The 16297-nt window shown below is 39.2% G+C and overlaps 1 protein-coding gene across 4 annotated transcripts in view; it reads right to left on the bottom strand.

Moving 5' to 3' along the window:
• LOC105492357 (ATP binding cassette subfamily A member 13) overlaps positions 1-16297 on the bottom strand; it is a 454445-nt gene that overhangs the window by 189207 nt on the left and 248941 nt on the right. For 2 of the 4 annotated variants that reach the window (XM_011759379.3, XM_024796197.2), the window contains exons 39-40: positions 5662-5754; positions 903-972 (exon numbers count right to left, since the gene is read on the bottom strand). In XM_011759379.3, the coding sequence (XP_011757681.2) occupies positions 903-972; positions 5662-5754 (163 nt within the window). The remainder of the gene's footprint in view (positions 1-902; positions 973-5661; positions 5755-16297) is intronic. The other 2 variants (XM_024796198.2, XM_011759380.3) reach the window with 1 other exon arrangement.

The raw sequence follows: 16297 nt of genomic DNA, 5'->3' as shown, positions 1-16297 counted from the left end.
AGGCCATTTCACTTGAGCTTCCTTTTTGTTCTCGGGAGCACTTCCAAAGATAACTTGGAAGTGTGTCCCACATAGCTGTCCTCAACTTTGACTCAAATAAACTCTCTACCTATATTAATTTGTCTCAGTTTCTTCCCTTAGGTTGACAGCTATTAAGGAGAACTGCATCTCATGAGCCACTAAATAGGAAAGCCCTGTAAACATGTTCTCCAAGTGGCCATTTCCATTATAGATGCTCAGTTAACTTCAGTGTATTTTTTCTTTTCCCTTTTTCCTATAAATTAGACCTGCCATCATACTTGCTTATTGATTGTGGCTAGCAGGTCTATGCCTTTTACTAATTAGAGTCTGAGATTTTCTTTGAGATGAGTTCCAATCAGTTTTCCAAATAAATTTCAATTTATTCTCCTTCACAGATTAGACAGTGATGCCTCTCACCTTAATAGTGGCACACCTACCTCCACATGTTTTTGTATGAATCAACCACAATCAGAGAGCTAAGGGGCATCCTAGCTGTTAATATCTAGCCCAAATAAAAGTACGGCAAGAGCCTTAAGGTCATGCTGCCTTGAAATTTAGAAAAATTTCCTTCCATAGGGCAATTCTAGCTTCTTTATTATTACTTGAAGAATATTCATTTTCTTAATGAATGCCAGGGGAATGTTAATGACCAAAGGCAGCAGGCAATGAAGGAGAGGGGCCACTGTCGATCTCTACGGCATCTGTGTTCTATAAATATTCACTTTATGTGATGAAACTTTCCCCAGAAACAGCTAATCCAGGAAACCAAAAAGTCATAGAGACGTAGGTACAAATATGAACATTTTGATAGATGGAGTAAACTCACTTTTTTTAACTTGAATTTTAGACTTAAAAGGATCAAAAATGCTGCAGAGACCTACCAGGCAGCCACATGAATCCTGGAATTCTGGGTGAGAAAAGGGATGTGTGTGCCAGCATGAAGAATTCATCCTAAAAAACAAAGGAGAGAATTAGAATGATCTTTTAGATTTACAAAGCCATTGTATTTCTGTAAAGGAGAGTTCCATCAGACTAGAACAGAGTTCACAAGATAATCATCTCTTACTGCCAAGAAGGCAGAGCTCTTACATTTGTTTTCACAGCTTGAGCTGTTAATCTGATGACGATGTTTTATTACAACGCCGGAATTTCCATTATATTACATGGGGCTCACTTTTCTCACTGTACTGAGTGTATCACAGGGCTCCCTAGGACTTTCACCGCGGGGCGGGGGCTCCTGGTGGAACTTGAGGCTAGGCTTCCAGTCTCATAACCAGGTACCAAGTAGCAATTAATAAACAGCAAGACGCTAATTCCTTTTTGTGGCATAACACAGTAATTTAATCATCACTTAAGGAAAAACAATTTTTAAATTTCCACTTTAAACCTTTCTGATTAAACTTTCTGTTGCAGAAATATGGTGCAACAGAAACAGTTATGAAAATCTTTTGTAGCAGTGGTTCAAAAACACATTTGGATGTCACAGTTTCCCTATTGTTTCTATTTCCTTATGAGTCCTATACTTTAAAATATTTGTTCTAGCATTTGTAAATCAAAATTTTTTTGTTTGTTTGTTTGAGACAGAGTCTGGCTCTGTCACCCAGGCTGGAGTGCAGTGGCCGGATCTCAGCTCACTGCAAGCTCCGCCTCACGGGTTTGCGCGGTTCTCCTGCCTCAGCCTCCCGAGTAGCTGGGACTACAGGCGCCCACCACCTCGCCCGGCTAGTTTTTTCTGTATTTTTTAGTAGAGACGGGGTTTCACCGGGTTAGCCAGGATGGTCTCGATCTCCTGATAATCACTCTTAATTACTCAAAAATTGGAAAAGATATTTTTACCACCATCCTTACTAGCCCTGCTTTTCAGAAGAAGAGGTGGGGTCCAGAGAGGTGAAGCAGCTGTCGAGATCCCAGCTCTATGCAAAATGTGTGCTGCTCCAATGAGAAAGCCAGTACGATAACACCAATTAAAGAAAGCCCGGCCCAGTGAAAAGAAATTTGTCATTTCTATTAACCAGGTTAGCAAAGTACAATGTATATGTAATTTTTGAAACAACAAAAATAATATAAAGATTTCTCCACACTACTTTTTTGACTGACTAGCTTATAGGGACTCCAGTTTGAAACCTAAGAGTTTACATGGAAATAATACCTAAGGGAGTTACGTATTTAATCAAAGTACTGTATCTGATATGTACTATAAAAAAATAATTCCATTTATACTTCTGAAACTCGTCAGGCCTTTCTTTCTCAGATGCCTTAGATGATGGTTAACAAGTGTTTATAATTTAATATATGACTTCAAAATTTCAGTCCTCTTTTTCTCTTCCAAATCCTCCCTTATTCTTCTCCTAGCTCCCTTTTATAGAGTAAAACTACGTGTCCATGACAGGTACATAATGGCCCATGACAGGTGGTTTTTTGAGCACTTCTCAGCCTCCAACAACTTTTGTGTTCCAACAGATTCACTAAGAAGCTGTGTGAATGTCCATTAAAGGGAGAGACAGAGGGGATGATCTATGAGAAATCAGATGTTTCTACATAATCTTTCTGTTAAAGTTTAGGAATCTAAAAATAAACTTTGACTTAGCAAAGCATTTCCCTAAAGTGGCCTACAGGACACAGCTGCAGAGAGGCTGCTGGAGCCCAGTCATTTGGTCCTTCAGGTTTGGACACACTGCGTGAAATAGCTCTCTCTACTACAGGGATGCCTGGAGTTTTCAATCACCTAAGATGCATTTTTTTTTCTTTTTTTTTTTTTCTTTTTTTTTTAGATGGAGTCTCACCCTGTCACCCAGGCTGGAATGCAACAGAGCACAGTCTCGGCTCACTGCAACCTCCGCCTCCTAGGCTCAAGAGATTCTCCTGCCTCAGCCTCCCGGATAGCTGGGATTATGGGTGTGCACCACCGTACCCAGGTAATTTTTTGTATCTTTAGTAGAGACGGGGTTTCACCATGTTGGCCAGGCTGGTCTCGAATTCCTGACCTCGTGATCTGCCCACCTCAGCCTCCCCAAAGTGCTAAGGTGCATTTTAAATCTTGAAGAGAGAGGCAGAAGCTCTAAGGACCTACTGTCTTGAGAGTCGCTTTCTGAGGCAGGAACTTACCTTAAAAGAACAAAAGCTCTCCACAAGAGCTACCCTGCTGTTGAGGTGACTGTTTTTTCTACAGAACTGACAGCACACTGAGGCAAATGAAGGAAGGCAGAGAGAGGTTCAGCAAGTTGCATGGGTCACACAGCCAATAAGAGTGGAGCTGAGATTTGGATTGAGGCAGACTGGTCCCATATTACCCCTCTGTCATGATCCCTGGTATGCACACACTGCTGATCTGTGGCCTCAACTTTCATCTTTACAGGCCCCTCAGAGGGAGTCTGTCACCAGCCATGACAGATTCTGAAGATCCCACCTTTTGGCTAATAATGAGCCCTCTAGATTTTCCTGAGTACCGAGATGATCTATTATATCGCTGCAATCTAATAACTTTCTTTTTAATTACAAAAATAAACCTTACCCATCTCCCCACTTGGCTTTTTAAGTTTGATAGAAATATGAGATTTGCTATCACTTTTGTTCTATATTAAAGCATTAACAAGAATGGGTGAGGAAAGTGACCATTTTGTGTTAGAAATAGTAGGAGAATTCGACATTGAAGTGCCACCAGATGTAAGCCTTGTAAAATGAAGCTAAATATGTATATCTACCCATCAGCTTCTAAAAGTTGACAACTTTAACACATTTTAAATTTTAAATTATGCATCACTTACTACTGTGAGAAAACTCATATTTTAGATCAGATTTACACGACAGTGGATTTTTGTAGAGCTCTTCATTGTCTTCGTATGAGAGGGAGGAACAAATCAGAAGTTCAACATAGCACCCTTGAGTCGACACTCAGAGTTGAGTATCTCATCAGAAAAACAACCTATCAGTAGAATCTAATCTATTATTTTTAAATGTTTCCTCTAGTTAATTGTCAAGTGATTGCCCAAGTCTTCCAAGGAGGTAAAATGTAGATATCAAATTCAACAATATTTTACACTTACAGAAGGAAATCTACAGGTTTTAAGTAAAACTTTTTGCTTTGATTTGGGGTCCTAGTGAATCAAGCCCTATTTGTATAACATGGACATAAATTATTATTAATATAAGTGCTCACAGCATCTTTTCATGTACCTCGCTCCCCTAGCCTTTTGTTATGCTGACCATAAAAATAAATAGAAATGATTAAACATAGAAATGAGTTAAGGATAGATCAGGTAGATTTCACAAAGAAAAGGGAAAACACAAAAACATAAATCCAGGAAGGTAGAAGAAGAACAGACAGAGGAGAAAAATAATGAGGCTGATCTGCAGGCTGGGCTGGAGGGCAGGAGCTCGCGGAACAGAGAGAGGGGAGGAGGAGAGATTGGGACTGTATTGCAATCCATGTAAAAGGAACTGGAAGTAAAATATGTGTCCAAACAAAATGTCCAATATGTTCTGCTGTCCTTTAATTATTGATTCCACCTTTTGTTTTTTCCCCTTGAAGGAGAAGGACTAGATAAAAGAATGTTTTTCTTTTTCTGACTGGTTCTTCTTTGATCCCAGGTTGGGCCAGGGCTGGACCTAATGGGGCCCTATGTTACATTTCAACTTTTCAAAGGTAGATGTATTTTACACCCTGTGTATTCCATCAGAGAGGAGAAAAATAAAAACATTACCACTGAAGCCTTAGTTAAATAAATTACTTTGTTTTGCAAAGACTAGAGTGAAGCAACATAATTAATTATCTATTAATTCTTTCTTACTGAGAACATTAATAGTTTTTCAGTCTTACACTAATTACCAATATGACTAATGGGCAAAATATGTCATCACAAATTAGAAAACATATTGCCAATGTTGTATTATTGTTAGATTTTTATATTTACTACTTAAAAACATACACTTCTGGCACTTAATAAATCATTATGGCTTTTATCACTTGCCTCATTTGCTCTACCCAGAACTGTAAATTCCTTGAGACCAGGGCCATATTCCGTATTAATCTTAGTTCCTACAGCAGCACTTTACTTGTAGTAGATCTTCAATATATAATAATTGAGCAAAGTAAGAGGGAAATAAGTGTTTATACAGAAAGGCCTCCCCTATCCAGGTTTCATAGAAAGGTCGTCACAATAACCATGATTAAATACTAAAAAGATAATTTTCGAAGTAATTCACCCCAGATTGATGTACAGTACTGACCTTTAAATCTTTTAAGTTAAAAAAAACTATAATTAATTTTTTATATGTACAAGTATTCTCTAAAAGTAAATAACAGCTAATACATAATTCAGACTTAATTGTTACTTCATTCTTTTCAGCTTTGGGTTTTATTAAACAAATTGAATGCTATTAATTAATAATTTATTTTGCAATAACATAAAGCACGCATGTACAAGGGAGAAAAGGGATAATTATGTAGCTTATTTTGGATCATTTTATGTGGTGATACCCATTAGGCCCGTTCAGTAATAACCTACTCATTTGGCTAATTTTTATTTTTTATAATGTAAACTTGTGGCATGAAATAACCAATCATGGAGAAAAACGATCCTCCCAGGCTACAGTGTTACCAGTTGGGAGTGTTCACTTTTGCAGAGAGCACCTGATACTTACTGGTCTGGGTTTACATCTGCACAGGGCAGATCTTGATCTCTAAACTTTCGCAGAAGAACACGGGTGAGGTCCAAGTCATCGCCCCCACTGCTGCTGTTCATTGTGAGACAAAGGAAACAACGTGGGATTATTAGTGGCTCCCAGTAGAGAACGGAGAACCAGCTGCTGACCTCACATTGTGCCCTAGTCAGGCTGATCCATCTAATGATTCCCAGTAAGTGAGATAAAGCTAATTTTCCACTGTTTTTATGGTAATGCCAAACAAGCAATAAAATTGGAAAATTTATTAAAAGTATAGTTTTGCTATGAGATATGCATATTTATAGACTTGCATTCACAGTACATTATTTTCCTTAATATTTTCACTTAATGTTATAACACAACCATTTTTCACATATTTGCATGGTTTTTAAAAACACATTTTAAAGGCTACATCATATCACATTGTGTTAATATATTAAAATCTGCAAAACTATGCTCTTAAAGTTGGAGCTCCAGTTGGGTCTGAATATTTGTTCTGTTACATAGTCCTGAAATAAAACAATTTCTAAAGTAAGAAATGGCGTTTGGTTTCTATATGTGAGCTATATTGAGCTACATTTTCTTAACAAGAGGTCCTCAACACAGAATCCTATGTGTGCTTTAAGTACACATTAAATTTCACTGGCACACATCTCAGAAGTCTATTTGTAGTTCAAGCAGCATTACTGAAAGCCAAAACCACCAATACTGAATTTCCTTACTGAAGACACCATCAGCAATAAGACTATTCATGTCACTGTGGGGAGCTGTAGAAACAAACCCTATATTAAATTTCACACCTCAATAATAAGACAATCTTGAGAAAATGTAGAGAAAAGGACATTTTAAGATTTTCTAAATTGGACTGAAAGAGAATGAGCTCATTTAATTAATTAAAATTCTAAATTGGTATTTAGAAAAGAGTACAGATTCATTACTTTTCAGAATTTACATTGTGTTATTTATAAAATACTTTTTGAGTAAGAATCTTTGCAAACACTTGTCTCAAAAATTTAAAAAATGATGTATAAGCAGCATTATATAGATATATAGATATACCTAGTGACCTCAATTCTTTTTGGAAAGAATTCTTTATAAATTAACAAATATACATAAATGATTCCTTTTAAAGAACTTAAAATACTAGCTACATTGAAGAAATGCAAGCACCAGAGGCTGGGAAGAATAGGGGAGCAAGAGAGATTGGTTAATAGGTACAAACATACAGTTATAAAAAAATAGGTACTAGTGTTCAGTAGCACAGTAGGGTGACTGTAGTTAACAACAATTTATCCTATTTTCAAAACAGCTGGAAGATTTGAAATGTTCCCAAAGTAAAAAATTATAAATATTTGAGGTGATAGATACCCTAAATACCTTGCTTTGGTTAATACCCTGCTTTGGTTAATACCCTACTGTGGTTATTATACATCATATGCATGTATCAAAATATCACATGTACCCCACAAATATGTACAATTATTGTGAGCAATAAAAAGTTTGTAACTGAAAATTCCAAAAAAGAAAAAAGAAATGTAAGCAACCACAGAGTAATCTGCAACCACTGATTTCTCTAATTAATTTTTTGTTCACAGACAATAAATAAATGAGCCCAAAATATCTTTCTGAATTGCTATTAGCATTAAAATGTAGAAAGGTCTGAGGTGGAAATGTAGGAGTTTCCAACCACATCCTGAAGAACAAACATAAGCACAGAATGAGAAGCAACTTCTCATTAGGCTACTGTTCAGTGTGACCCTACACATAGAATGGAACATTACAGACTCCCAATTTCTTTAATTCCTTTAGTGAGCTCTGTAACATACCAATCTGATATTTTCTTTGCTCAAAATTTATCAATGGCTTCTTGTTACCTATGCGTCTTGAAGTAGTATTTGAATCCCTCCACAATCCTAGGGCCTGTTGCTCAACATTTCTTCCTGAACAGGGCACCCAGCCCAGCCTAGCCAGCGCAGCCCAGCCCAGGAGAACCACTGTTTGATTGGGCAGATCTGCTTTTGAGGGTGCTGATCCCTCTGAGTCAGTATCTCCAACATCCTGGACACTTGATTGGAAGCCATCTCCAGCCTGACCTGGAAACCTTGGTTGGAACACCGATTCCACGACAAGTCCTCCCTGCCTCTTCTGCTCCATTTGTCCTGCCTGGTGGCCTTAGTACACATCTTCACTGGAGTTGAACTGGAGGCTTACCCTTGTTCTCATTACCGGAATGAAGCAATCCTTGAGGAAAAGGCACAAGGCTTAGGATAGGTGTTAGAACTCAGTAGGGTCTCATAAATGATGTGTTGAACAAGTTGTGATATGTTAAAAATGCATTGAATTCATTGACCTCATCCTTAATCTCTATCCAATTATTTTACTTCCCTAAATCTGGCCCTTTCTGAACTCTTACCATTCAAACAAAAACGAAATTTAATTGAAAATATATTGCAATGCATTACATCAAATTAGTATTATATTTCTGCTGAGGAGGACTTTGTTTCCAGAGAAACTTAAAATGCAAACACCTCTGTGGCATCCAAATCCAGAAATAAATATTTAGAGAAAAACACTATCTCCCCCACTGCATAAAATTTCATAAAGATTTTTAAATATTCGTATGGTTTACAACTGTCCTAATATAATTTCCTACAGCTATGGCCAGAAACACACAATGGTGGAACATGCTGAAATTTACAACAAAGTTATGTCTCATAAGTAGGCAGTGTGACCTCTGTATACATAGCCTTCAGGTTTCTAACAAAGTAGGAAATACAAGCTTCTTTTTAAAGTATCTTTGTCACCACAAAATTCAAATGCTTTTTCCTAAACTATCCCTCTTTTGTTGCCTTCAAACTCCCGGCTATATTTTAAAGTACATCCCTATGTTAGAAACACTTGACATCTGTCCTTACTAGACTCTAGAAATTGAAAATTACTACCTGATTCTCAAGGAAGTTCATAAACAGAATCACTCTCTCTAATAATCATCTCTTAAAATTTAATGTGTACCAGAGTGACCCAAGGAGCTTGGCTGAACAAATGCACACTCCAAATGGGCCTTCCTGGTTAACAAGTCCCCACAGCACTTCTGATTTAGATGAGGATCACACCAACCTTGAGAAACACTGGGGCATCTGGGAAGACAGCAGCCTGCTCTCTCCCCTTCCTTCCTTCCTTCTTTCCTTCCTTCCTTCTTTCCTTCCTTCCCTACACTCTTACCTCCAGTCTTTCAACCCCTCCTGATCTAACCAGCTTTTGGTGTTGATAAATTTCTGGTTCCAGGTGAGGTCTTGGGCTCTGTGGGATTTACTGCTGGCCAAGCAAATTCAGGGCCATCATCCCCACAGGCCAGGCCACATATGAATGCAATGTGAAGAACAGGAGCAGAGCATCCAGGGGAAAGGACCAGAAAGGACCCATTCTGGGAAGTGTGCCCCTCAGAGACCTACAAATCTCCAGAGACCTCAGCCTCCCCTCTCTCGCTGAACCTCAGTAGTCAAGAAAAAGCTTAATTAAAGGAGCTGATGCCTTCTATTCCTAAATGAGACAGAGTATAGGAAGCAAAGGTCCCCACTTCCCTGAACAAAACAGACATTGCTGGAAGCCCAGCTGCTGCTCTACAGAGGCAGAATGTGCTTTGACTTGGAATTTCATCCAGTTGATAGGCAACATCCTTATCTGATCTGTCAAAACAGCAATAACAAACACATGTCCTGGGGTCCCAGCAACCAGAGAAAAACCCAAAGAGTGCCAATACTTATGAAAAATAAAGGTGCTGCAGGAATACACACTTTAAAGTTAAAAACAAAACAGAAAAACCAGAGAAGCACATGCCTACACAGGACTTTCTCAAACCAAGAAGAATGGCTTCCTGAAGGTAATATTAGAGGTAGAAATTGAGTAAGATGATAGCCACTGTATAGATACAAACAGTGATGTATAAGAAATATCCACACAAAAGGAGGACAAAAAGGAAAAAGAAATCCTCAAGGAAAGATAAAGAATTAAAATATGGATTTGGAAGACCCTAACATGAGATGTGATAGGAATTCTAAAAGGAGGTAAAGGAAAAATAGGTGTGAAGAAATTAGATTAATAATAGAAGAAAATTACCCTGAACTGGCAGGATGTGGTGTCTCATGCCTGTAATCCCAGCACTTTGGGAGGCCAAAGTGGGCAGAAAACCTAAGGTCAGGAGTTCAAGACCAGCCTGGCCAACATGGTGAAATCTCGTCTCTACTAAAAATACAAAAATGAGCCAGGTGTGGCGGCACACGCTTGTAATCCCAGCTACTCGGGAGGTTGAAGCAGGAGAATCACTGGAACCCAGGAGGTGGAGGTTGTAGCGAGCCAAGATCACACCACTGCATTCCACCCTGGTCAACAGAGTGACATCCCGTACCCACCCCCCTAAAAAAATTACCAAAAAAGAAAAAAAACTACCTTGAACTGAAAAAAGACTTAAATCCGCAGTTTTGATGAGGAAACAGTAGGGGGAAAAATCCTTTACTCCAAGGATAAAGAAGAAATCTTACACAATTCCAGACAGAAAAAGTTACCTATGAGCGGAAGAGACTCAGATAGACTGCTGAAATCAGACTTCATACCTGGAAGCTACAAAAATAATCCCCCTCATATCACTCCCCGGATTTTCGAACTCCTGAATGCCTCCCTGCACTGTGTTTGCAAAATAAAGTGAGTTCTCCTTAGAATGCCTTATAGTACCCGCCAGAAACCATCAAGGCTTCTGCTAGACTTCTTTCATTACTTTTCACATTTACTCACACTTCTTCCTTTAGAGAGAGTACAAGAGAAGAAACTTTCTCTCGTCCATGTCTGGAAAACACCTGTTTATCTCAGAAGAAGCAATTTAGGGGGCATAGCCTTAAAAAACCTTCTTTGACACCCCTAAGCAGATCTCCTCATGTGGCTTACGCACAACCCCTGCACCAAGTATCTACCTATAACACTTGCCCATCTGTTTGTATGGATCATTTCTCTGCTTGACTGTAAACTTTCTGAGGGTAGAACTCATGGCCTTGTAAGTGTTTGTGGAACGAGAATTAGAACCAGGAGGCCTGAAATGGATTCTGGGTCTGTTTGTGCCAACCAAGGAGTTCACCCAACATCTGTGAGTTCACTCTCTTCACAATGAGAATGTCGTCATCAGGGATTCTCTCTCTCTCTCTTTTTTTTTTTTTTTAAATTTCATCCCACTAAGAGGTATGACTACCAGCAATTCACAAATTACTGAATCTCAGGTGGGTCGAGCTGAAGAGTAGTTCACCCAGGGTGAGGGGCCCTGAAGTACATCCTAAATGCATGGTTGGGTAGAGCATGAAGGATACACATTCAGTCATGGGTAAACATTTTAAAAAATGCCTACTCAGTGCTGGACTTTGTCCCCATATAATGTATACATAATTAAGTCAAGCAACTAGTTTCAGCTATTTTGTTTACCATCTATTTTTTCATACTGGACTGTAAAGGGACCATGGGTGAGTTACATTGAGAAGGCAGCTTCTGTGCCATGACTGAGAGGAAGAATGTTCTTGGGGTGTCCAACCGGACATGCAAAGTCAGTCCAGAGTTTTGATGTTCCATGACCTGGATGAAGCCTGGTATGAAGGCAGACCTTGCAGACGAGGGGAGGGCAACCAGGAAATGAGATCAGAGAGGCAACCAGCACTTTGTATGTTATTCTGCCAGAAAAAAAGGCTTCCAAGAGCCTACTGGTGAGTGTACTACATCCTCTCCATCCCACTCAGAAGCACAGATGATATATTAGGTCCATCCTAGTATTTACTAAGAATAAGAAGAAAAATAACTTTCATTGTATTTCTTCCAAACAATTGTCCAATTGCTTTCCATTCGTCCTCTCACTGAATTACTGAAACAAAGTGAAGCAGTCGCTATCTCACGTGATAAAGATGCCACATACATAAAAGGAAGTTGTACATATATGGGGAGAAGAATGTAAATAATTGAAGATGTTCTCTATGAATGTTAACATCACTGGTTCATCAAGGATACATTTGTCACATCCCAGTGACCATTTTGCAAAACCTGGTGGATGATTTTGAGATGACAGAACACCAATGAATATACACCAACAATCACTGTCAGTCTTCAATTAATTTAATTTCTGTTATCCTTCTACATATAACAGAAAAGCGTGAGTTTTACAGAACACCAAGAGATTCTACTGTAGGCAAGTGGCCAAGAGATTGGTCAAGTTTAGTGGTATTTGTTAAGGAAGACGTTGGAGGAAATGCTGTGGGTTGAATGATTTCCCTCCAAATGTCATGCCCACTCAGAACCTCGGAATGTGACCTTATTTGGAATGAGTTTATCCAGATATGATTAGGTGAGTTCATACAGAATTAGAGTGGGTACCAAATCCAATATGACAGGTGTCCTTCTAAGAGGGAAACGTGGACACAGAGACAGGCAGGAGGAAGGCCACGTGAAGATGGGACGCTGAGACTGGAGTGATGCTGCCACAAGTCAAGGCATGCCAGGGATCGCTGGCAGCCACAGAAGCTAGAGAGGCAAGGAATGATTCCCCCCTGGAGCCTTCAGAGAGGACATGGTCCTGCTGACACTTTGATTTCAGACTTCTGGCCTCCAGAACAGTGGGAAAATACATTTCTGTTAAGTAACCCAGTTTGTGGTGCTTTGCTATAGCAGCCCTAGAAAACTAAAAAAGGCACCCAGTTTCTGCTGGCATGCTAACAGGAGAAGGGGATGGTGACGGTGGGCACTTACTGGCTACATACATCCACTGGCCCTCTTGGGTTCTTAAAGAACTGGTATAACAACCAGGACTTGGAGTCCTACACTTGCTCCGTCTAAGTCTTTTTCTGGTTGGAGAACTATGAGAAAGAGAGAGAGTTTGGGGGTAGGAACAAACTCAGCAGACAGTGGGCCAGGGTCAGGTCCATGTTCAAGGAGGACTCACAGGTTTTTCTAATGCAGTGAACTTAGCAGTGTATTTAGGAGCATCTCCTCTAGTAAGGACTAAGAGCCCCATCCCAGAAGATGAGGTCATGGAGTCTAAATATTCTATATTTTTAATGTGTAGAGAGCTGTCTTTCCATGCTCCATTTGTTTGTCTGCTGCCTGTCCAAGTTAATTTCTGGAAGACATTTTTGGTACATTTCATTTTCATTATTTCAATTTAAGAAGGATTTAATGAAAGTAACCGTTTCTAGACATGTTGGCAGGAACTAAAGGTACAGATATAAAGGAGGCTTGATCCTTACCCTCCAGGAATTCTCCCTGAAGGAAGCAAGGCAAGAATCTCCAGCACTAAGTTAAGCCACAGTGACATCCACGCAACAATGACAGACATTCAGTTGAGAGAGCAGCCACAGGGGAGCCCTGGAAGGGGGCATCCGAGCCAGATTTTGGAAGCGTTCTTATTTTGCTGGGAACATTAGAGTGGATACAGTGGGAGTGGCAAAGGACTGAGAAGAGGAAGGTAGTTTCCATTTCCTTAAACAGGGAGAGATGCAGCAACATCATATATGATTGTGTCATTCTGAAGTTCAGAGAATGAGATAAAGGGAGTGGCAGAGGCTGCAGAGGCACCAGGAGGACCTGTAGGGTATGCTAAGATGTGCCAATATCATCCCTTGGACAATGTGGAGCTGCTCAAGGTTTTGAGCAGGTCCATCAGGTCTTACCAGCCTCAGATGTCTGCAAGCAGGGGCAGCTGTGTTCACACTGTATCTCTCAGAGCTGCACCACCCTCCTCTAATTTCTCTGGGGCTGCCCTATGCTGCTCGCCTCCACCCTGAACAGGCACAGAGGCCCTGCCACCCTTTTCTCACACTTCTTAGTGGGGAGGGAGAATTTCTGGAGCACTCTCAAAACAGCAGTCAGAGAGCAAGTTGATTCAGAATAAAGCTGAGTCAGAAGCCTGAGTCATGAATGGCTGACCAGTCCCCAAACCAGCACAGATATGCTCCATACTCCTCCCCCTTCCTCACAGTCTATGAAGTCAATGTGCTGTGGAGGTCTGGTCACAAAACAAGCATCTTTACAGCCCTGTGGATGTCATGCCTTCACTCCCCACCTGGCCACCAAAGCATGTGAGTTTGAGACCACTGGAGACTGAGTTGCCAAAGCCCCAGGTTTGTTTGGGCCCAAGAAGCTCAAACCCTCTATAAGCTGCGGGGGGTGTCATCTGTTCCCATCATTTGTAGAAGGATTCAGGTAGAAGAGAACCTCTCTGGAGCATTTCTTCTGGTTTGTGCTTTTATGAAGATTTGTATTCTGCAAGAAATTTTTAGCGAATTTAATGTAGATATATAATTGCATTTTCTCAACTCTAACATTTTAGAAGCATGGGGCTCTATTGAGAATTATCAGAACACTAATAAGATTTATATGTACCTTCCAAATCAGCACAAGGCTAATGCGTTCATGATTTTTGAAAGCTACATGCAGGCCCGAATTACACACCTATCAACAGGGAGTTACCCTAAGGAGAAAGCGAGGGAGTGTAATGGCAATCCTATATGCTTTCCCAAGGAGACGGCTCACGGATGTTATAAAATGGGGCTGTCCCACATTTGGAGCAGCAAGAATGGGTGCTGAGTGACCATGGGTGGCCTGTGTACACAGGGAGTCAGGAGGACTATGAGATATGAAAATCTGGGCCCCTTTGTGAATCATTCCTGTGCCAAGATTTAGACCATGGTGCTCAGATTCAATAAAGAAGGAATGGCCACATCATTTATCACTCATACGAGGACACTTAAAGTGGAAAGAGGCAAGTTTAATACAAACGCAAAACAACAGGGGTTGTCTTCAGAGAAATCAAGGTACACACTCAGAGAGGATCCAGTATGCAGAAGAAAAGTCCTGAATGTCAGTGGAGAGTTCCTAACAAGAGCAGTTACAGCGGCCATAAAATGATAAAATGATGATAGTTGTTCTTCTCCCCCACTAATTTTTGACTAGCACTATCAAACATTACTGATAATAGCAAAAAGCAAGAAAATGTTCCATCAATGTGGATGCTCTCTGGTAGCTTTTTACTTTTTCCTCATAACTAACTAAACTACCATTCTACTAAAATAAAAACTGAGAAAATGTAAGCTCGTTCCTTTCTCTTTAGACAGAAATTAACCATTAGAAGTGGGGCACTTGCAGTCACTGATGGATCAGGTACTATAGCCTGTGCAGGCAGGACTCCTCTGTAAGGATGAGAAAATAAACCTCCAGATACGTGAATGCCTCTGTTTCATAATTCAAGTAACATTATCAAAAATGAGAACAAACAAATATCTTACTTTAAAATAGTAACTCTTAGAAACAGAAAAAATATTAAAATATCTTAATTCTCAGACTCAAAATAATTTTGAAGTGCATTACTTCTATAACAAATGAATACTGGGAGAGTGGGAAAAATGCTTTCAAATGAAAAATATAATCGTCAAATTAATAATGCAGTAGAGAAAGTGAATGGCTATTTGGAGTCAAGTGAAAATGGTATCAGTGAAATAAACACCATGTAGAGAAATTCTCAACAGTCTCAGAAGAAAAAGACAAGAGGTAAAGTTGAGAGAGGGGAGGGGGTGAAGGAGAAGACAGTTAGAAGCAAAATATGATGTGGAAATACATGTATAGATGATGCTTAATATGTTCAACATGTAAAGTAAAATTTTAAATAACCAAAAAACTTTGAATATTCAACTTCAATAGTAATCAAAGAGCTGCCTAATAAAGCAATGAAATATCAGGTTTGGACTATCAAAACTATTAGTTGGAGTTTAGAGAACTGAACTTCCTTTCTCCCACTAAACTAGGGGTTTTGGCTTGTTCTAATTACACATATAACTACCACCTAGAACAGTACCTAGCATGTAGTAAGTGCACCATAAATATCTGTTGAAGAAAATAATCACTGACTTTATAAGACTGTTAATTGGCACACATTTATAAGGGTAATTTGGCAATATCTACCATAAAAATACTGATGCCTTTGCCCTCCAAAATTCTAACAGAAATGTATGATGGTAAGAATAAGTAGTCACATAAATCTAACTAAACAAAGATTCTTATACAGCATTGCCTATAATAGGAAAATAAAAACAAATAAATAAACCTTTATATGCCCCCAAAAAGAGATTGTCTAAATAAATTAATGTGCCTCCAACAACACACGACTAAAGAATCATTCAGTAGTCAGGGTACTGTAGTTTTCATGAGTAAAGTGGTTGTACTGATATATAAGAAGAGATACAAAAATATTATGGAGTGCAAAAGAGTTACATAGAGTATTATAGTGTAATCTTATTGTGATAAAAACACAAATGCATGTAGATACAAGTATTATGTATATCATGGGGCAGATTATCCCAATAGGTTTACAGTAGATATCTCTGGTAAAATTACGTGTGATTGCTTTTTATTTTATTTTTTGGCTAGCCTGTGCTTTGTATTATTTTCTTCAAGAAACATATTTTATAATCAAAAGACTCAAAATAGTGACAGTTCTTTTATAGTTGAGGAGTGTGACAAGAAGGGAACAAACTGAAGAGTTTACCATAGATTTTTACTTTGTACCTGTATTTGTTTAAATCTAATTCCAAATTACACA

Source organism: Macaca nemestrina, chromosome 4 (assembly GCF_043159975.1).
Source record: "Macaca nemestrina isolate mMacNem1 chromosome 4, mMacNem.hap1, whole genome shotgun sequence".
Classification (NCBI taxonomy): Eukaryota; Metazoa; Chordata; class Mammalia; order Primates; family Cercopithecidae; genus Macaca; species Macaca nemestrina.
Note: the sequence above shows the minus strand (reverse complement) of the source record. Positions and strands in the feature narration are given on the sequence as shown.